Below are 23,738 nucleotides of genomic sequence, written 5' to 3' on the forward strand. Positions count from 1 at the left end.
CTGAACTCTTAAAATTGCATTAATTTACCTCTCATTTAAATAATTCACCAGAGAGCAGAAAAGGTGATTTTTTATTTAATGCCAAATGACATCATACCATTTTTCTACTCAAGATATTCCAATTTTTTCCAATTAAACTGAGAAAAATATCTTAACTTTCTGGCTTTCCAAGTTCTTCATGACTAATTTCTACCAGTGTCTCTCTTACATTACAGATAGTCACTAATTTGGTTCATTTTCCAGAAAATAAAAAGAGCAAGCATTTATTGAGAGTACCATTGCCTAATTCAAACTTAAAACATCCCTAAGTGACTCCATTGCCTAATTCAAACTTAAAACATTTCTAAGTGACTATTAATTTTTGGTTTGATACATGGGAATCACTCAGGCACAGAATTTAATGCTGTTTGGGTAACAATATTATTTCTTAGCTTGGGAAGATGGAACTCTTAGTTTAAAACATAAGGTGTTTTACTCCCAGGGCTAATTTTCTGCAGAAAATTATGGCGGCTTTACTATTTTTCATTTCTGTTTTCATTTTTAGAGAACAACTTGTAATGGATCCTTTACCTCATGAGTTACCAGCTGACACAGTGCGACGCGTGGCGTCTGAACTTCGATGTCTCCCTACTGATGAGAGGGTTGCCCTTCGTCTCGATGAGGAAGATAAGCTGAGGCACTTCAGGGAATATTTTCATATCCCCAAAATGCAGGACCTCCCTCCAAGTGAGAATACTAGAAAAAGTTTTATTTTTCTTAATCAATTTATTAATCTATTTTTATTATTGCATGTGTTTATCATAACTCTTCGAAAATCATTGTCCCATTATATAATAGAGCCATTGCAATTGTCTGAAAAACAGCAGGTTCCCAGTGCTACTGAATCAACTTGTCAGCCTACCCTCGCCTCAGATTCCTTATGTTTTCTCTTGTCCTCTGAACAAAATACTTGCAGGGTGCTTTTACTGTCATCTATTGTACTTCTCTGAACAATAGACTGATTGAATGGAAATTATAGGCAGATGCATTTACTTGTTCTCTAAGCACTTTGAGTGCAAAAGAATTCCTTTTCAGTATATTATTACAATATCTTTTATTTTATAACAACTAGTTTATACCTTAATAGTTGCCTTAGAGAAAATGTCATTTTGGGATTTGGTATATTAGGATGGATTTTATGTGTGAATAAGACTTACCAAACAAAAAAAATAAATGATCAAGAAATCAAAAATTAAAAATAATGGAGTAAACTGACTCTGTCCTTGGTTAGGGAGATGTTCTGTTAAAAACAAAAACAAAAACAAAAAACAAAAAGAAACCACACAACAAAACACAGCTCACCCAGTGTAGCTCAGTGCTATGAATCAGGAGGTCACAGTTAGATTCCCATGCATAAGCCTGGGTTGCAGGTTCAGTTCTCAGTAGAAGGCCTGCAAGAGGCAGTTGATCAATAATTCTCTCTCATCACTGATGTTTCTACCTCTCCTCTCCTTTCCTTTCCTCTTTGAAATACATATATATATATATATATATATATATATATATATATATATATATATATATTAAACAGCAACTAGGTAGCACAGGTATCGAAATATAAAGCAATTTTTTGTATTTGGCTTTGCTCCATTTTACTTCTATGAAAAAGTCTACTACCGGTAGGTTGAATGGAATTAATCCACCAAAGTTGGTTCCACACACTTTACAGTAGAGTCTAATTTCCTTTTTTTTTTCTTGAGATTAAATGAGGCAGGTACAATTTTGGATATTCATAACCCAAGAGAATCAGCAGATATGATCTTAGGGTGAGATTGAGCCACATAGCTGTCTTTACTGGCTTCTTTGTTATTAGGTAACACAGGATGGCACCCTGTAGAATTACGAGAGGATGAAATAAGAGAAAGCCTTATATCTAACAGCAATCAGTGCTCAAGAACTTTATGACACTTACTGAAAATTGTAATTTTCTCCCAATTGAATACAATTTATTTTACTCATTTTCATGAGTGACAAGAAAAACAGACACAACAAAATAAGTAAACAGAAGTAGTAACAAAAAACTTTCCAGTAAGGGTGGATGGTGGTATTACAGAGAGAAGGAAGAGCATGGCAGAAGCACTGAGGAGAGAAAGTGGTTCATTGTGCCTTCAGGTTGGGCTGAGTTGTCTGGGAGAATGAAGGGCCACATCTAGTCACACACTTATGAGCAGTGACCTCTTCCTGGACACGAGAGATGATGCAGTAAGGGGTGGGTGTCTTTGACTTTCTTTTCTTAGGAGGCCTTTATTCTATACAATAGCATAAGGATTTGAGGTAAGACCCAACCCTGAATTTTCAGGAATAAAAAGCTTTTGAAAAAAAAGGGGTATACATAAAGTTAAAATGATATGTTGGATTTTTTTTTTCTTTTTCTGTTACTGAAGCTAACACTTATTAACTAACACAATTTATATCCTCATGTTGATTTCAGAGAGGAAGAGCAAGGGGGAAGAGAGAAAAACAGAGAGAGAGAAAGAGGGAAACATCAGGGATAAGAAAGAATCATTGATCAGATGCCTCCTACACGCCCCACAACGGGGATCACGAGCCCACAACCTGAGCATGTGCCCTGACCAGCAATTGAACCATGACCTCCTGGTTCATAAGTCAATGCTGGTTGGGCTGGGGATGATGTTTTAATAGAAGAAACCACCAAATCACAAAACTCAGCAGAGTGTGATCCCACCTTTCCATGATAGATTCAAGTTCTATCAGATTGCATAAGGAGATATTTCCACACAACTTAAAAATTTTGTCCAAACTTTCAGATTAACAAATAGATGTATTATATTCAAACCTGCAGAATGGACTTTAATTGCCATGGTGTTGCTGTCATTACTGACCCCGATTCTTGGCATTCAGGACTGGTTCTCAGGAAAATATGGTGTTAACATATTTTATAGCCATCCTACTTGAAGAATTACATTTTAAAAATGAAGATCTTGAAATTTGAACCATTTTATTTAGAACCAGCTATTAGCCAAAGTGATATAATACACAAAGAATAAATAGAAAATGAACTTATATACACCATTTCTGGAATTCTAGCCACAATAACAGTCTGATGGCAACTTATAATTAGCTTTGTTCCAAGAAAAATGTTTATCTTCTTAGATTTCAACCATCTGCCTTCAAGTCCTCAACTGTACAGAGTGACTTCTGTACAGAGATGATAACCACAATTCCAATAAGGATAACTAAGTCCTTGCATCCTTATTGCTATAAGACATAATATATAATTTGAAAATAAAATTTGAAGTATTAAATTAAAACTTAAATGAATAATTGAGAAAAAAATTTAAACTATTTGTTATTTAAAAAGTAGTTTTGAATGACACGAAAATTTGCATCATTACCCCTCCAGAGTTTCTAAAATTAGGCATTGTCAAAGCATGTAGCCTCCTGACCAGCTGCCTGAGGATCACCACAGATTTTTCTAGAACTTGCAAGTTCTTGGGTCCCACTCCTGAATTACTAAATCAGAGGCTTTGACGGGAGTCCATTCTAGATCACTGAGGGTGGTGTGATAGGTAGTTGGATCAATTAATTCTTACTCTCACTCTAGGTGATTATTATTCTCTGAGGGTTCATCCTTTCAACACCTTTGTGGGCATTTCTCTGTCCATGCAACTATTTTCAGGACAGTTTATCTGTGAACTAAAGAACACAGTTATCACATGCCTGAAGTTTTGTTGAGGTATGAGGAGACAGATAATAAACACCCTTACAAACAGTAAGTAATGTACTTACTGTGAGTGTTTGGAGGGCAGCTGGGAGAAGTGTTATTTTACCAGGGTAGTCAGGGAAGGAAACATGGCAGAGATGCCAACTGAGCAGAGTGTGCCCCATGGGCACAGAGGTGAAGATGAGCTGGTGGCTACTCAAGTTTGTACTGCACAAGAGCATCAGACTCAAGGATAGTTGATGCTGAAATTTCTTTTTTTGTCAAGATAAGACTACACCACCAGTAGCTTATTAAAACCATCTAAAAACATTTAAAACTGATATTGTATTTCAAACTATTGTAAAAAGACTAGCATAATATCAAGAACAAATGTTCTTCAGGAACTCTGAATAATGAAAAAAAAAGAACACAAATAAAAAAGTTTTGGGCAAGTGAAAGAATCACAACTCCCAATATAGGCTTTAGAAAATACTAAGAAAACGCTATAGGCATAGCCTGTAGTTTTCTGATATTTTGCCATTAAATATTAAGTTTACTGTAGATTTCTAATAGAAAGTTTTACCAAAATAAGTAAGTTTTTCTCTATTCTTGGAGGGTTTCTGAGTTGTTATTAGAGAAAAGGTAAACAATATTTTTACTCAGCTTGTGTTGGGCTTATGTTCAGCATTGTTCTGAAGACCACAGCCAAAACAGAGAAAGAGATTCTACACTGAGTGGCCAGATTATATGATCTCTGAACACATAATAATCTGGCCACTCAGTGTATAGCCTATATAATAAAAGTCTAAATATGCAAATTGTCCCCTCAACCAGGAATTTGGCCAGCAGGCCGGCTGGCCAACTGCTCATGTCCCCTCCCTCTGGCCAAGCTGGCTGGACCACACCCATGGGCAAATCCATGCCATGCATGAATTCATGCACTGGGTCTCAAATAAATAAATAAATAAATAAATAAATAAATAAATAAATAAAAATTAAATATATATATATATATATATATATATATATATATATATATATATATGAGTGGCCAGATTATTATGCATTCAGAGATTATAATAATCTGTCCACTCAGTGTATATTTCCAAGTCTATACTTAGTGTATAGAGCTATTGGTTGGCTTAAAAAATAATTGAATAGCTATCTTTACAAATTAATTTTGATAATACCATCCAGAGGTAGAAAAATAGCATGTATCTATAAAATACATACATAGGCCCACACAAGCATACATATAGACACAGACATTAATCTTATAGTTAAAAAAAAATTAGCTATGTCTCAAGTACAAAACTCAAAAGAATAGTTGGATCCAAATAGTGTTTCTGTCAGATAGACTATGTTAAGGTTATCTGCTCAAATGGCCAAAAACTTTTACTAAATATTTTTATTTTTTGAATGCTTTTAAAGCTATTTTGGGAGTCATTTTGTCTTTTAGAAGCTTTTTTATACCAAGCAAAAAAATGCATCATATTGTCTCCAAGAAATATGAGATCCTCTCTTTTTAAGGAAGCCCCTTAAGGTGGACTTATCTAAAACAATTTTTTCTGAGAATGCTGATGACCATTTTAAACTATCTAAGAGAGGCCCCATTTTTTTTCAGAAAGGAGCAGGATCCTGAACAAAGAAATGAAACCTATCTTGCCTTTGAATTCCCTAAAACTTCTTAACACACTGCGGGCAGACCATGAGCATTCTCGTGTTTTCATATCACACAGTGTTTTACATAAATGTTGAAGGCAGACCTTAAAATTAAATACCCGTTGCATTTCGAAGTTCTTTATTATATGTTATTACAAACTAATATCTTTTTAAAGTATTATACTTTGTAAACTATTTGCACTCGTTCAATAGAAACTTATCTGGCCACTGAGTAAAGCTGGCACTCAAACAACTGGTACGCAATGTGTTAGCTAGGTTTCCCAACAGCTATTTCAAAATACCAGGAATCATGTGTTGTCCCCTTTTTGAAAAAGATGGATAACTTACCAAGAAGCTTTAACAACGAAACAACAGAACAAACAGAAACAGAAAGTCAGTGTGCATAATAAAGTTGGAGAACGCAGAATGTAAAGAGCAGAGCTCAGATGTAACAGACTTACCCCACAAGTCCAAGGTCTGTGAGTGAGTACAGAGGACTCTGTGGGCAGCAGGACCTGCTTTTCCCACTACCCTCAGGTTGTGGGGGTTTGTCTTCTTTGGACCCCACTTCTGGCGCTAGGCTATGAATGTCAAAGGTTCAGAAATAGCCTAAGTAAAACCAAATGAATCAGTGAAGCATTACTTAGGAACAATTTGTTGTGCACCCACCAAGAGCACTCACACCCAAACCTGGACTGAGAAGCAGGGCATATTGCTACAAAGCAGCTTATAAAGGCAGTGACCGTTTTCTCTTCACAAGGATTGACTATAAGCTCAATGAAGATGGTTGAACTGGTATGATTTGATTTTCAAAAGGACATTTGAGGTTGTGTCCAGTTTTGGTGTTTATGAGTAATTGCTATACACAATCATATACAATGCTTGTGTGAATGTAAAGTTTTTATCAAACTTATTTTGTGCATGTGAAATGTAAGATAGTAAATAGTTTACTCTTGGCAGACCACATATTCACTTTCTCATCTTCCCTCCCCCCCCCCTCCCTTCTTTCAATTAAATATGTTGGGTTTTTTTGTTTGTTTGTTTTTTGTTTTTAATTCTTAGCTTGTAGACTATACAGAAACTAACCAGGGCTAGATTTGGTATACAAACCATAACTTGTCAACCCCTGGTCTAGCATGCTGTAAATAGATTGTGGGATCATACTACGAATAAATTTTTAACAGTAGAAAGAGCTGTTAATCTGTTTTCCAGAGTAGTTGAAACATTTTGCATTGCTATCAGCAAAGTGTGAGTACCTATTGTTCCCCATTATTACTAGCAGTTGGTATTGTCATATTTTTGTTCTTTTTTTTAAACTTATTCTAATGTGTATAGTAATATCTCATTTGAGATATTATATGCATTTCCCTAATAGCTATTGAAATTTAGCAGTAATAGTTGTATGAGATTGTGAACTATCCACATATTTTCTTTTAAAAAAAAAATGCAGCTCTTGGAGAACCAAGATGGTGGCATAGATAAACATGGGTACTCACCGCCTCCCACAACCACATCCAAATTACAACTAAAATACAGAACACCATTATTCAGAACTGCCTACAATCTGGCTGAATGGAAGTCCTACAACTAGAGAAATAAAGAAAGTAGAATGAAGATTTTTTTTTTAAAGTCGTTGCTCAAATATTTTAACAATTTTTAAAATGGTGATTTTTCAGAGTCCTTTATATACTCAGTACATAACTCATTTGTTGAATAAGTGATATGAAAATACTTTCTCCAAGTCCAGAGCTTATCTTTCATTTCTCATAATGGAATCTTTCACAGAGACCAGAGGTTTTTAATTTTGAGGATGCCTCATATATTGGTTTTTTATTTTTTATTTTATGGATTATGCTTTTTATCAAAGAACTCCTTACCCAAATTTAAGTTTCAAAGGTTTCTTTGATCCATGTTTTATTTAGAATTATTTCTGTTATTTTTAGTGTGTTTTTTTTAATTATTTATCACTTATTTATTTTTATTATGGTCACAAAACATTCACTGTATGGGTTTAGTTTTTTTAAATTTGCTCAGGTTTCCGCCCCCCCCCCCTCCCTCCCAGACAATGGTCTGTCTTGATAAACACTTTATGTACATTTAAAAGAAGGTTTACTCCATTGCTTGTTGGAATGTTCAATAAACATAAATTATATTCATTTGCTTGATGGGTTTTTTTTTTTTTCAGTTTTATATCCTTACTGTTTTTATATTTACTTACTATGTTAATTATTGAGAGATGGGCACTCATTGAAATGTTCAAAGGTAACTGTATAGGCTTTCCCATTTCTCCTTTTAGTTTTTCCTCAGTATTTGCTTTGTATGTGTTGGTGTTGTTGGATGCACTCACATTTGGTATTGTTGTATCTAATCGCTGAATCGATACATTTATTATCATGCAATACCATACTTTATCTCTGGTAGTTTGCTTGCTCTGCAGTTTACTTTGTCTGATATCAATACTGATCAAGTTTCATTTTGGTGAGTGTTTGCATGACATGTCTTTTTCTACCTTTTATGTTTTTCCTATCAATATCATTACAATAAAGTACTCAGAATGCTTATAGACACAACATAGTTTGGTCACTTAATTTATCTTGGCAATAATTGACTTTTAATTGCTGCATTTAGACCATTTATGTTTAATGTGATGATTGATATGTTTAGATGTAGGTCTATCACTTTTGTTTTTAGTTTGTCGTTTTTTAAAACCTTTATTTTCCCCTTTTTTGTCTTCATAAAAATGATGCTTTGTTTTAGGGAATTTTTTGGTATAGCATTATATTTTACATCAAATTTTGAAATATATCTTAATAGTTTTTTTTGTTTTTTTAATGGTTTTTCTAAAAGTTAATATATAATATATAATCCTATATAACAAAAAGCTAATATGTAAATTGTCCTCTTGACTGGGAGTTGGACCAGGGGGCAGGGTTGGCTGGCCAACTGCTCCCTCTAGTTTTATATTGAATAATTTTGAATTTTATCTATATATTTTAAATATTATCTTATTAGACTTAGGGTCATTGCATCCTATGGTGAGAGTTGATATTTTTCATTTCCTTTGGTTTTCTTTAGCACCTAGTCTACCCAGATAAGTTTAGTCTGCAAAGATTTGTCCTGCACATAGACCACTTAGTCAGCAATTTAAAATCTGGGATCAATTCTCAATGTTTTCTTACATTGTTTAGGGTTAGATATTATACATTCAAGTATAGTTCAGAGTGAGCTCAGGGAGTTTATGTACAACTTTATATGATCATTTTCTTCAGCTCCCTCTTTGCCTAAAACCTGTTCCCAGATGCCCAAGTCCATTTTCCTCTGGTCAAAAAACTAAAATATAGTTTACACATTTTGTTAAGCACTTCTTGTGATTATGCTTGCTTCTGGTAAGGCACGAGGGCAAAGAACAAAAGCAACCAGAGTTATCCTACATTCTTAGAACTGTCCTTCCTTTGGTTAGAAAGAAATGTTTTCTTTCTCAGTAGTTTGGGTGTATGTGCAGCTGCTGCTGTTATAACTGCCACCACTGTCACAGGATTGACTAGTGATTATTATGGGAGATCACAGGGGGGAAAAAAAGATAGGGGGGAAACAAGAGAGTGGGTGTAATTTACTCATCTCTCTTTAGCTGGCCCCTAGTAATTTTCTAAGGGTCAGATGTGGAAATACTAGGCTTCTCTTGGAGCTCTTACAGTCCATACATACACTATATAATTTGGGGTATCAGGATGTCTTTGAAACCAAGATAGGAGCCATTTCTCAAAGGTGGAAACAAAATTAAAAATTCAATGCCAAATTCTGATGGCAGTTCAAAGTTTTGTTTTCTTCCCTTGATAAGCCTATTGACATTTGTATTTCAGACTTCGCAGATTCTAAAGTGCTAGTCAGTGAATGGAGTGTGTCAGAATGAAGTGTGCTCCTCTAGGTCAAGTTGTGTCTTAGACTTCTCTGAAATATAAAAGACAAAAAAATAGGTTTTGTACTTAAAGAGAAAAAACAACTATTAAATTGAAATTATACAAAAAAGAAAGAAAACTTATTTTAAAATATTTTTTCAACAAGAAGAATATGTTAGTAAGCTAGTTTTTCATTCTAATAACCAAACCCAGAATTGGTCCTTAGGAATTGTGAGATGCGGTGCTCTATGTGTCATTTAATAAAAGTGATAAGTTCTGGGACCAGTGGTTTGCTTCTGGACATTATTTGTCTACAGATGACATTTTGACCTACTTTTTAAGAGGAATATGATCTCAGAGATTAATGGACATAGACATCAATCCTAGTTCATTAGTATCCCAAATCACCAAATTCAATTCAGTATTGACAACAACAACCCAATCACATTAGTATCGCAAGCATTTAGATTGCAACAATTTTACAATTAGCTCTTATCCAACAAATTCATATTAGGTGCTTATAATCTTCTTGATATTACAAAGGATCCAAATAATCAAAATACAAATGAAACAAGCAAAGCTTGAATCTTTATGCTTCCCATTACTAAGGGCAATACAATCAGCAACAATTTCATGTTCACCAATCTGTAGAAACATTGCAATATCTTTAGCAAGGGCCTTTTCTTTTCCTTTCTTTTCGTGATTCTTCTTTTTTCCTTGTTAAATTTGCAAGCGAAATCCTTAGATTTCTCAAATGAGCAGTCATACTATGTTGGGATTTTAGCCTAGGATTTCTAATCAAAAGAACACTCTAATGGAACACCTAAATCTTCTTGTCACATGGCCCTTAAAAGAATGGGCTTTCATTTTTTCATATAAATATGGAGGAAAATATCTCTTAAATATAAATTATTCTACATTTTTTAAAAAAATATGTTTTTATTGATTTCAGAGAGGAAGGTTCAGGGAGAGAGAAATAGAAACATCAATCATGACAGAATCATTGATTGGTTGCCTTCTGCATGCCCCCTTCTGGGATTGAGCCCGCAACCCAGGCATGTACACTTGACCTAAATCAAACCCAGAACCCTTCAATCTGCAGAGCAAAGCTCTATCCACTGACATTCCCCTACATTTTTAAGCAAAAAATAAGAAAATCTTGCTGTCGCAGTAACCAATCCCAGAATAATGCTTCCCAAGATAACTTTTGAGAAATCAACTCTTCCTTACATCATAGAGCTAAGCTTTGAATCAGTTTTGCTCCTTTATATCAAGTTGTATCTTAGACTTTTGAAGTGTGTAATAAGCAGAAAGTGAAATTCCTAAATTCAAAAAAAATATATCAACTTAAACTAATTTTTAAAAAGTGAAATATTGACTTAAAAATGGGTCAAAATAAGTTAGCAAACTAGTCTTTTAGTCTAATAAAAATATCTAATAATATTATAACAATAAACATTAATTATATGGAATGAATTACATTTCTGCAATTCTGATAAGAAATGTTGATACTTATTTTACACTGACAGTCCCATTTAATGTTGGTTTATATGTATACATTTACCCCACCCATGACATATATATTAAAAATACACACTGGTATCTGATAATAAAAGCATACAAATTTGAGATACTTTTAATAACAAATTAATTTTAAAAAATATTTATATAGACAAGTCAGTTTAAATATCTTTAGAACTTACCTTTACTTTTTGTCAAACCATTGCCTTACTTCTATATTTTCTCTTCAATTTGTAAAAACAAATTAGTTACTTTATAGTTCCTGTTCTAATCTTGCATAAATGAAACTGGTTCCTTGGTTAAATTTGGAACATATAAATAAACTAAAAGAATAACCAAATAAAGTTTAGAGTGATCAGCATTTTTAATGCAGGTAAAATATTACTCAGAAGCAATCAAATTAATTTCCAGAATCTTGAACTTCTATAGCAATCCCATTGTAACCTTTGTCAAGGGATGAGGCCTCCAGCCAGATGCCTCTAAGACTTAAGGCCGAATTAAGGTGAGGCCTATTTATGGAAAGCTAACACTCTTGAGTTCTTAAGAGTTCTTAGACCTTTTGAGATCAAATAAACCTTTAAGGAGTGTGTTATTGGTTGAACTGAGTTCCCTAAGAATTTTATGTTTTGAAGCCCTAACCCCTAGAACCACAGAATGTGACCTCAAAAGGAGGTGGAGTCTTTAAGATACATCAGGTTAAAATGAGGCTATGAGGGTGGCTCTCATCCAGTATGACTTATAAAAGGGGGAAATTTTGAGACATGCAGGGAGAACATTGGTGATCATAAGGACAACCATTTAGAAGTCAAGTAGAGCAGCCTATAACAGATCCTTCCCTCACAGCCTTCAGAGAGAACAAATCCTCCCAACACCTTGATTTTGGACTTACAGCCTCCAGAATGCTGAGATAATAAATTTCTGTTGGTTAATAACCGAGTTCATTGAACTTTGTACAAAGCACCTAGCAAACTAATACAGATGGTGAATAACAGGAAATTATCCCAGGTCAAGGAGGATTGAAAAAAGATAAAGACTTGCTGAAACCGGTTTGGCTCAGCGGTAGAGCTTCGGTCTCTGGACTGAAAGGTCCCGGGTTCGATTCTGGTCGAGGGCATGTAAATTGGTTAAGGGCACATCCCCGGTGGGGACTGTGCAAGAGGCAGCTGGTCCATGTTTCTCTCCCATCGACGTTTCTAGCACTCTATCTCTCTCCCTTCCTCTCTGTAAAAAATCAATAAAATATATTAAAAAAGAAACAAAAAAAGATAGAGACTTGACTGACATAGGAAATTCATGAACTCTTGCAGCATGTCCAATTTGTGCCAGAATTTGGAGAATGACCTTAGGAAAAGGGTCGGCAAATATATATTTTTTTCAAATAATAAGGTTTAATGAGAACACATCCACATTTATTTATTTACATATTTTTCTATGGCTATTTTTATGCCACCATGATAGAAACAAGTCCTTGCAGCAAGAATTGTAAGTTCCACAAAGCCTAAAATGTTTACTTTCTGGTTTTTGACAGAAAAGGCTTTGTTTGGTCTACCTTGAAAATCATTACTTGTGTGTTGTGCCTATTTAGTCTAACAGAGCAAATGTAGCAAATTATCTAACTTAAACACAAAATCAAGCCCTGGCTGGGTAGGTCAGCTTGTAAGAATGTCATCTTGATACACCAAGATTGTAGGTTCGATCTCCAGACAGGGCACATACAAGCATCAACCAATGAATGCATAAGTAAGTGGAACAACAAATTGCTGTGTTTTTTTGTTTGTTTGTTTTTGTTTTTTTCTCTCTCACCCTTCTTCTCTGTCTCTAAAAATCAATAAAACAAACACAAAATCACATATCACAATTTTTCAGAGTACCAGTAAATCTGGACAGGATTAATATGGATTCAGAGGAGAGAAATGAAACCCTTATTTACTTCATCCCAAACATTAGATGGACATAAAGCCAAAGGAGGCAGATCTTCACAAGTAAAATAAGTAAAGACATTAAAAGAAGAGTTAGTCAATCTTAAGACTTAACCCATCAAAATGACATGTTAATCAAGCAGAGGTTTGGTTTTTAAAGGGAGAGTTTGCAGTAAGCTGCATGTCCTTTGTGAATAGGCCTTTAAAGGAAGTGGCTGAGAAAACAAAAAAGGTTCTTGAGAAATTACAAGAACTCATGCCCAAATTGTCAACTCCTACTTCAAAGAAAAGAAACATTGAGTCATAATTGATAAAATGCAGTGGAAATTTTGTTCCTCAGACATCTTCCATCTGGAGCAATTCACTTCACAACCTAACAACCCTTTCATGCTGATACCTGTATGATGAGTCACAGACTTCTCAGGTGACAAACAAAGGAGAGAATTCACAAATATGAGTTAGTTTACCACTATTAAAATCTCAGGATATTGTGCTATGAATATTTTTTGTGGCATTTTTACTATTGTTGCAGCTTATAATTATTGTAAAATTTTCAGTTTTTACTGTACATTTTCTTTCCTTTTTGTTAAATTTTCATTTACATTCCATGTCCTTTTTGTTTCAAAAGCCTTTATTTATATGTTAAAGAGTACAATAGAAATGTAGTGTATATAAGAAAGGTTAAAACAGGGAATCATTTGGAGGTCTAGAATGGATTAATTCAATTTACATTATTTCTAATGGGAAAAAGTATTCCATTTCAAACAGCCTTTTAATAACCCAGTTTGTTGAACTTTGTTACAAAATACCTAGCAAACTAATACAGATAGTAAATAACAGGAAGCTATCTCCAGATCAAGGAGGATTGAAAGAAGATAGAGACTTGACTGACAGTCAAATTAAGTTGGAGAAACAAGGTTCCACTGTATATATTTTGGGAAAATACCAAATCAATATGTTAAAAATTTGTCAACAGACAGCAAAAATCCTGAAGAACAGGAGTGACTGGTTGATGTCAGTACAGACTTGACTTTGGAACAAAGAATAAGTGCAGTGAATGCTTTTGTAAAGGGAACTCTCCCAAGGCCATGAGCACATCGTGAATAAACAAGCCCACAAGGTATTTAGTTCTGTAAATACCTTGCCCTGGCCCTGAAACAGTAAGAAGTATGTTCTCATCTAGAGGTCAAATTGTCATGGCTGTTTCCCAGAAGACTCTAGACTCAAAAAGAACAGCAGGTGATGATCAGTAATGATGGGTGTGGCAGTCAGTAACAATTGACATGACAGTCTTGAGGATGGGAAGCAATGAGTCATCTAGCAGATAATTGGTATCCCAACCAATGGTTCCTGTTGGCACAAATGCAGGACGGACATTCAGGGAACACATAAAGAATCCATTAATTGGAAGGTAGGGAAGCCGATCACAATTTGGGAATGCAATGTTCAACTTAGTTTCCTTTCCCCTTGTATATAATATATAGAAAGAGTTGCTGAGTTGTGATAAAGAATAAAGAGTAGAAGGGAGAGAAGGGGGAAAGGGTGATAACTTTGATTCGTATCATTATAAACATAATATTTACATGTTTGATGGATTCTTTGTACAGCAGCTATGTCAATATCCTCAAAGATTATTGCTATCATTTGATTTCTGTATCTCCTCCCTTATCAAGTTACTGATGGGAGAGTGGGAGAGAGGTGTGGTTATACAGTAGGTCTATATCAGGGGTCTTCAAACTACAGCCCGTGGGCCACATGCGGCCCGCAGAGGAGTCTGATCCGGCCCGCCAGGTTTTTTGGGCAGTGAGCGCAGCCGAGGTGTTACAGTAGGAATTAGTAGTTCATATAGTCCGGCCCTCCAGCTCTCTGAGGGACCGTGATCTGGCCCCCACTTTAAAAAGTTTGAGGACCCCTGGTTTATATTATGGTGCCAACTATCCTCACTTTGTTACATTGCTAACTTTATTTTCTCTAAGAAAACAAGCCATTCTGGCAGTGTTGTGTTTGTGTGTATGAGAGAGAGAGAGAGAGAGAGAGAGAGAGAGAGAGAGAGAGAGAGAGAGAAGAAACAATCTATAATTCCTACAAGTGTGGGACCTGCAGGAGATATTACATATGTGGAGGAATGAGTCTTAAGTAAAATTTGTTTGAAGAGCAGAAGTCTGAGAAAGATAAGGCTAATACATAATGAAACATATTTTGGGTTGACATGAGGCAAGATGATTTGGTTTATAATTATGTTTTTCTTTCACATTTAGCATACTTTAAAAATGGCTTTCTAAATAAAAGCAGCCCACTACCTATTTGTCTGTAAAAGCATCAACAATGAAAGAACAAAACTCATACAATGGGGATAGAAATCTGAGTTGTTGCCTCCTCAGCTTTGATCAGTCATGGGGCTGACACACACAGGACATGTTCTGTCTTTATTAAGTACTTATTTGAGTTCTTAGTTGAAATTTGACCCATGATACACAAATTTAATACCCTTGAATTATAAATAAATTCTTTCAATATTTGTTCTCTAGGTCAACAAAGAACTGCTAATGAATCCAATTTAAATGTGTGAAACAATATTTACAGTTTTTTCACTGGGTCAGGCTTAAGAGGTGACTGTGAAAGAGAGGCACAATATCTATAGAAGTGATCAGGATGTAATAGATGATATGTCTTAAGAAGTCTGGAGAGGTTTAATTTGGTATTCTAAAGTAAAGACAAATATATTGCCAAATGATGCAAATGAATTATTAGCCAGAAGGTACTTTTTTTTCCACATAGAATTAAGAAAAAAATTTAGTAGAACACAATTACAAACTTGTACATTTCTAGGTTATAGTTTAAGCACATGGATTAGTTTGCTAGTGAAACTGCATTTGTTTCAGTCAAGGGAGACTTATAATACAGACAAATCACTAAAGTTCTGATTTATTTGAATAAGAAGTAGATATAGAGAATAACCTTTGCCTCTATATGTACTAACATATGTGTATAGAAACAGAGAATGGAAAAAAAAATGTAACCATACAATATATCTACTTCATTGTATTGATATATGTCATCAATTATATATTTTTTTTAATTTGGCAAATCTATAACATTAATACAGAGGGTTAGTACTTGCCTGAATTCTTTAACTTTTCACTCTGACTGGATAGGCTGACATACTTCCTCTAAAAATACTGCTTTTAAAACTTTTCTAATTCCTTTGGGTATTTATGGTTGGAAGTAATTGATTTTCTCATGGAGCAAAATATAAATGAAAGACCTCAAGAAATGATTCTATAGGTGTAATTATTTTAAAATATAGATGGAAATATCATTTATTTATTTATTTATTTACAAAATCTGACGTTATCCTTGGGAAGAATTAAAGTTATGTATGTATGTATTTTTGTTAATCTTCACCCTAGGATATTTTTCCATTAATTTTTAGAGAGAGTGGAAAGTAGGGAGAAAGACAGAGAGAAATTTTGATGTGAGAGAGACACTAATTGGTTGTCTCCTGCACAAGCCCAACCAGGGCTGGGTATTGAGCCTGCTACCTAGGTACATGCCCTTGACCAGAACCGAACCCCAGACTCTTCAGGATACTCTATGCACTGAGCCAAACTAGCTATTATTTATTGTCCTTCTTGAAGTTAATCGTATTTACTGTTTGCACTGGCTTAGCAATGCCAAATGGAAGAATATGAATTAATTTATTAAACATTTTGTACATTTTCTTCTATTCCAGTTGATTTATCATTAGTGAATAAGGATGAAAATGCCGTCTATTTATTGGGAAATTCTCTTGGCCTTCAACCAAAAATGGTTAAAACGTATCTGGAAGAAGAACTAGATAAGTGGGCCAAAATGTAAGTATTTTTTTTCAAAAGCTGTCATTCAACATCTCACAGAAGAATTTAAAAATCACACTAGATTGTCTAATGGTTGGAAAGGTGTTTAATAGCATTTTAGGGTACAAAGGAATCTTAGTCATCATGTCATTTGATACTGTATTTTATTGACGAAATAACTGAAGATCAGCAAATAAGGTCACAGGGCAAGTTACTGGCAGACTCAAGAATACCATTTTTAAAATATTTAAAAATTTAAATCCCTTTCCTGAGTTGTCACATTTAAAACATGTAATTATTGTATTTTTTTCTTTAACTAGAGGCCTGATGCACAAATTTGTACACTGGTAGGGTCCATCTGGCCCACCTGATGGGCACCATCAGGGTGGACTGGCTGGTGCAAGGGGCCACGGACATTCTGGTCATTCCGCTGTTTGGTCAATTTATATATTACCCTTTTATTATATAGTACTAGAGTCCCGGTGCATAAAATTCATGCACAGGGATGGGGGATCAGTCCCTCAGCCTGGCCTGCACCTTCTCAAATCCGGAACCCTCAGGGGATGTTTGACTATGATCGGGCCAAAACTGGCAGTCAGACACCCCTCTCACAATCTGGGACCACTGGTTCCTAACTGCTCACCTGTCTGCCTGCCTGATCCCTCCTAAATGCTTTTGCCTTCCAATCTGATACTCCTAACTGCTCCCCGGCTGGCCTTATCACCCCTAATTGCCTTCCCCTGCCAGCCTGATACCTCTAACTCAGTGTTTCCCAAACTCCTCTCATGATGAGAATCACCTGGTGGAGTTGTTAAAACACAGATTCCTGAATCCCAACTAAGAAGTGCTAAACTAGAATTTTTGAGAACATATAGGTAAAATTGCATACCTAACTTAGTGCTCTGTATATAACATCTGTCTTAGAGCACTAGTTAAGTATACAATTTTACCTATATGTTCCCAAAAATTCTAGTTTAGCACTTCTTAGTTGGGATTCAGGAATCTGTGTTTTAACAACTCCACCAGGTGATTCTCATCATGAGAGGAGTTTGGGAAACACTGCTCTAACTGCTCCCCTGTTGGACTAATCACCTCTAACTGCTCTCCCCTGGCAGCCTGATTTCCCCTAACTGCCAAGACCCTGTTGTGTGGGTCCTTGGTGTGGGTATCCAGCTCCTTCTTCCCTCCTGTCAGAGTCTGGGGCATGCTATAGGACCCAAAGTCAAGTGACCGCCCACCCACAGTGCCTTGAAATCACAAGAAACCCAGACCCAGCCTGCCCCATCCCCATTGGGTGAGAACCAGACCTGGCCGACCCCACTCCCGTCAAGCTCTGCTGGCATATCATGTTCCCAGCCAGCGACGGGTAGGGATGCAGCGTCAGTCACATCCCTGACTGGCATTGGCCTGGGGACACAGCCTCCTGCTAATTAGTTGTTAGGGCATGAGGGTATTAACTCTTTATTATATAGGATGACTATATAAAAGGTGTTAACATTTGGGATTCAATTTAGTGTTTTTATGATTAGTTCTTGGCTAACTTCTATCACAGTAATTTTTATAAATAAGGAAATAAAAATTGTTGGGTCGAGGTTGAGTGGAGCAGAAGGCACTTTCCTCCCCAAACTGAACACAATTATTGAGAAGATGCTCCTCTTGGGCTGAGCTAAGCAGCTTCCCTGCTACCATCCAGGGGTCTTAAATCAGGATCTCTTCTTTTCTCCATCTCTTCTCTTCTACTTTTACTTTTCTGCCTATGAAACCTTTCACACACTTTGTTTACCTGAATGCTTAACCTCTTTAATCCCAACCTTCTCAAAGGAACTGATTTTCCCTCCTGAAAATCCATTGCATTAATAGGCAGTTTAAGGATGTCTATTTTCATCAGATTCATATTCTCAGCAATATTATAAATCTCAAATCTTATCTACTTCTTATTGTTCCCCAGTGTTAGGTCTGGTCAAAGAATTCAATGCAAATAATTGAACTGATAACCCCCCTTCCCTCCGGGAACTGCCTTAAACCACTTCACAATAGACATTTCCTTTCACTTAGACCATATCCCACTTGCTAAGACCATTCATTACCTTTCTCCTCCAGACCCACCCAGAGAATTCTCCGCCCAGAAAAAGCCCACCTAGAGTCCTTTGAAATCTCTGACTCCCCGTCCCTAGGTTCTGGTGCCATTTGGGGGCTCATCCCATCTGATTTCCCAGATGCCCTAATAAATACATAATTCTTTACCCCTTTCAGCCTCGTGCATTCCTCCTTCGGTGATCCTCACACCTAATAATTACCGATAAAGCTGAAACTAGAAATGTTTTCAAAATATGTTTAACGATTTAAACATTTAATATTATTTAAAGATATTTACATATTTAAAATATTAAAAATTAGTAGAAATGTTTTTAAAACACTTTCTGATTTTTAGAATCTAAAAAAATAGTTGTGGCCGAAACCGGTTTGGCTCAGTGGTAGAGCATCGGTCTGAGGACTGAAAGGTCCCAGGTTCGATTCTGGTCAAGGGCATGTACCTGAGTTGCAGGCACATCCCCAGTAGGGGGTGTGCAAGAGGCAGCTGGTTGATGTTTCTCTCTCATCGACGTTTCTAGCTCTCTATATCTCTCCCTTCCTCTCTGTAAAAAATCAATAAAATATATTTAAAAAAAAATTTTTTTTAAATAGTTGTGAAGAGGGAAACAAGTCTGAAGATTAGAAACAAACAATTCAGGAGGATGAAACCAAGCCATGTAAGAACTCGAGAGGCAAGACATTTGGCTCTTGTAGAAACACGGAATGTCTGTTCCATCTCCCTTTATTCTCTTGGTCACTGGTCTTTCATATTGGGAATAGCACCTGTCCTATAAAATTAGTTTGCACTAAGTGTGCAAATGATCACTTCCACAACTATTGGAGAATACTCAAAGTTCTTAATTTTAGTGGTTAGAAATATAAATTCACAACTTATTGCAAAAATTATAAGGTTTATGTAATTTATTAAGCATGTTATAACTTTATCTGCATAGTCTTTATGCACACACTGGAAAATAAATATCACTACATGTAGAAGCATTTTGCACTAGCAGGTTTTAGTGTTTTAAAAATGAGTTAATAAAAATGCTTAATATTCATTTTTGGCTTTAATGTAAAAGAGAGCAGAGAATTAAATTGAATCCTCAGGATCAGGATCAGAGGATGTCCTTGCCTCCTGGATAGTTAATCAGCTAGACTGTGCATTTTTATTCTCAAGGCATTTGGAAAAATGCTGTCTTGCTTTCCTATTCATATCCTCATGATTATCATACTTCATTAAGGGCCTGATTGGTTATTTTCAAGACTTTGAAGTTATAATTCAGGAAAGTGTCTCTGTCATAAGACTTACCTTTCTATTGTTACCTTTTAATTTTACATTTTACCCTGTAGCAATAGAATCCTAATATATAAAAACCCTGGGTTGTAATGACCAGTAACAACTGTAGGCTAACCACAGCAAGCAGTAAGGTCCAATAAGGCAGGCAGGCAGAGGGGTTAGGGATGATCAGATAGGCAGACCATCAGTTAGGGGTGATCAGGTAGGCAGACAGCTGCTCGCCCAAGCAAGGGGTTAGGGGCAATCAGGCAGGCAGGCAGAGTGGTTAGGGGTGATCAGGTAAGCAGACCAGCAGTTAGGGAAATCAGGTAGGCAGATGGCCCCTCACAAGCCTGACCCACCCACCAGCAAAGGAAGAGGGAGGCCCAGGCCAGCCAAGCCATTGCACCCCAGCCTGTCACCTGCAGAGGGAGGCCATCCATGACAAGGGAGGGGAGGGGGACAGTGCTGCACAGATGGCAAGCAATGGCAGTGGCAGGGGTGGGGCCATCTGCCTGCAGCCCAGGGAAGGAAAGCCCCTATAGGCCCTGATCTCAGGCCAGGCCTAGGGACCCTACCTGAGGGGTCCCAGATTGTTGGAGGATGCAAGCTGGGCTGAGGGACCCCCTATGTGCATGATTTTTTTGTGCACCATGCCTCTAGTATTACATAACCTTAAAAGCTCTCACCTGATTTTCATTAGAAGATTCAGAAAGGAGGTACATTTTAATACTTCAAGCAATTCACACTAAATTTAAAAAAAAATATTTCTTCTGAGCAAAAAATTAGGTAGGTAGTTTTTTTTTGTTTGTTTTTTGTTTGTTTTTGTGGGGGTTTTTTTTGTCTTTGCTTTATTTAGGTATTTTTGCTTTAAGTGGGAGTGGCCATGTCAACACCAAGGCTCTGCCTGCCTGTGGATATCAGTTGGGTAGTGTTTGAGGTGCAATATCGCACTCCTATGTCCTCCTACCCCAATCCACATCTTCAATCTCAAAAGCGTTCATCATTTCTTTGTCCTAAATATTTAGTTTAAAATCTCATGCTGACCTCTTCCAGCTAAGGTTCCTTTGGGAGCAAAGCATTTCATTGGGGGGCCTCTGGATTAGCAAACAGCCTCCAGATTAACTGGAGAAAAGTGTATTTTGCATGCTTACAGAGGCACTGTTTGAGGAGCGATTCCCTGAGCAGCCAGGATCAGGGAATATACCAGATGAACAAAAGGACATGGTTTTAGGGCTTCGTAGGAAAGTAGAGGCGGCTCCACAGGCCTTTTCCTCCTGATGATAATGTGCAGTATCCTTCCTAGCTGGGAGTGCCACAAGAGGGAGATGGATGGCAACTGAATATGCACCCCGGGGACAGTGCCACCCTCCCTCTGAGGGGCTCAATGGCAGCTGTATTTCCAGGGGGCTCTGCCTTATGTTTAGATACTGTTTCTATCTTTGGCTGCTGTTGGCTCACATGATTCGGTGTAATCTTCATGGAGTATATGTACTCCAGTGGGCTATTGTACATTGAAGTTGCTTAACAGAAAAAAATAATATTAACAATTTATAATCTTAATGGTAACATAAAAATGAGAGTGCTTTAGCTGAAATATTGCTCTGGGATAATGAGATCAAGTCTCTGACTGGCCATCCATGACCTGTAAGGTAGGAAGTGCCATTTGGCTCACGGTCGTCATTTTCCATGACTTCATCTTTTATGGCCTATTAAAGATATACTACCTGCCTATCTACAAAGTAAACCATCACTGGTCATAATGGAGCTTGATCTTATAATTTATATGGTACTGTCTTTTGATTCTTATACTAAGGAAAGGTCAAGAATAGAAGCATCCTTGAAATATTTCAGGATCCAGCTGATTTCTTCTAAAACTTCAAGATATTCAAGACAAAACTGAAAATAAACTACTTACCTCTGTGGTGTTTCTTTTTAAATTCTTATTGTTATTTTCCAACATCATTTTCAACTCTGCAATTTCTAAGTTAGATTAATAACATTTACTTTGGAGAATGTATTTGTTTTGTGGAGTGACAATATTTATATAATGGTAGAGGCCCGGTGCACAAAATTCATACACTCGGGAGAGGGCAGTCTCTCAGCCTGGCCTGCACCCTCTCATAGTTTGGGAGCCGATTTTTCCAGGTTGATGAAACTCCTGGGAGGGGATTTATGGCAATTGAGTTTCTTTTGGAAGATCCATCCTTCTTCAGGCAGGTTAAGGGGAGTTCAGAGACAGCCTCTCTATGCATTTGCTGTTTCTCATGTGCCTTCAGCTCAAAGGAATCCTATGCCAAAGAGGAAAGTTTTAGTGTGGCATAATCTGCCAGCCTTCGGTATGAATAAGAGAGTACATGGTATAACATGTTACAGAGATTTTCCTGATATCAGTGTTAGTGATCAATTAGGTCACAGGAAAAAAATAAAAGTTGTGATATCATGAAGAAAGACTGCAAATTCATATTTATTGAGGGGAGAGCTTTTCAAAGCAGGACACTTTTCATTTTGCAGGTTAGTTAAAGCATAGTCCTATTTCAAAGAGGGTCTATGTATCTGTTAAGCCCCTAATTATATTTTATATCCTGAAATCTAATTTTGTGAGCAAATATTGCTTCATGTACATCTTGCAGAATACCCCTTTCATGGCAAGATATGCCGGGTGTTAGCACTGACACAGCATCAGAATGTTACCAGGGATTGGACCTCCGTTCAGCAATCTTGGTACTTGAGTTCTGGCTAAGAAACAATTCAGAGCCAAGACTCAAATGCAAGCAGAAGTTTATTTAGAAAGTCACAGAGGCAGAGGGAGTGAACTGAGAGAACTAAGTGAGCCAGCTGGGTGGTGTGGGCTCAGGAAACAAGGGCCCTTGGAACTTAGGAGAAAGAAAGCAAGGATATGTGCACCTGGAGGAAGGAGATAAGGAAAGGCTTGTGTGTGTGTGTGTGTGTGTGTGTGTGTGTGTGTGTGTGTGTGTGTGTGAGAAAGAGAGAGAGAGAGAGAGAGAGAGAGAGAGAGAGAGAGAGAGAGAGAGAGAGAGAGAGAGAGAGAAAGAGAGAGGTGCTGAGCCCTCTGGCCAAAGGGCACTAAAGGGCAGGGATTTTAGGAGAGGATCCAGAGGAAGATCTCAATAGAATATCCAGCAGCTTTCCAGGTGTGACCTTTCATGCTTCCAGGGTCATAGTCTCCATTGGTTGGCCTGTGCCTGGATGGAGTCATTAGTCACTGCAGCTGGTCAGCGTGTCTGCCAAATGCAGCCAACCTGCCCTTACTCCTTGTCTGGACCTGGAGCTGGAACACCGCTCAGGCCTAAAGGTTTTTTCTCGGTCCTAATGCTGAGGGGAGTGTTTGTGCAAGGGCCGGCATGGAGATTGTATGAGGCCATTCTCAGACCCCCTTGTTCTTCCTCTAAGCTGGGGCCCACCACATTGCTGGCGATGTGCCAGGGGAGGAAATGTCAGGGGAGGGACCAAACAGAATGACCAGCAACATGAAAGATGGGGTGTTGTAGGCACCAGAAGCACAGGAGAGGTGTTTGGACAGCACCTGGAGGCCAAAAGGAAGGGAAAGGGGTGTTCCCTGTTCTTGTCATATTGATGAGAAAGAATTTGAAAAGAGTGACCTCCTGAGGGTGGCGTTGTAGTGAATCAAATTAAAGAAACAAAGCAAGTAAATGCATTAAAGAAGAAAAGCAAGCAAATCTATCCAAATACCCCTGGCTTATGAAGCACAGACAGACTTCCTAACTAGTTTGAGAAGTGCTGCCCGGTAGAGGTTTGGCTTTTTATAATTTTCTGTCTGTAGGTTTTAAAGTTCCTCTGCAGAATATCTTGGTACAGACTAGATCTCAA

At 37.0% G+C, this 23,738-nt stretch overlaps 1 protein-coding gene across 2 annotated transcripts in view; it reads left to right on the forward strand.

Moving 5' to 3' along the window:
• KYNU (kynureninase) overlaps positions 1-23,738 on the forward strand; it is a 103,377-nt gene that overhangs the window by 6,676 nt on the left and 72,963 nt on the right. The window contains exons 2-3 of one of the 2 annotated variants that reach the window (XM_084891911.1): positions 545-726; positions 16,450-16,555. In XM_084891911.1, the coding sequence (XP_084748037.1) occupies positions 558-726; positions 16,450-16,555 (275 nt within the window). In that variant the 5' untranslated portion in view covers positions 545-557. Of the gene's footprint in view, positions 1-544; positions 727-16,434; positions 16,556-23,738 lie in introns of both variants that reach the window. The other variant, XM_084891910.1, reaches the window with a different exon arrangement.

Source organism: Pipistrellus hanaki (genome assembly GCF_964339955.1).
Source record: "Pipistrellus hanaki genome assembly, chromosome: 8".
NCBI lineage: Eukaryota > Metazoa > Chordata > Mammalia > Chiroptera > Vespertilionidae > Pipistrellus > Pipistrellus hanaki.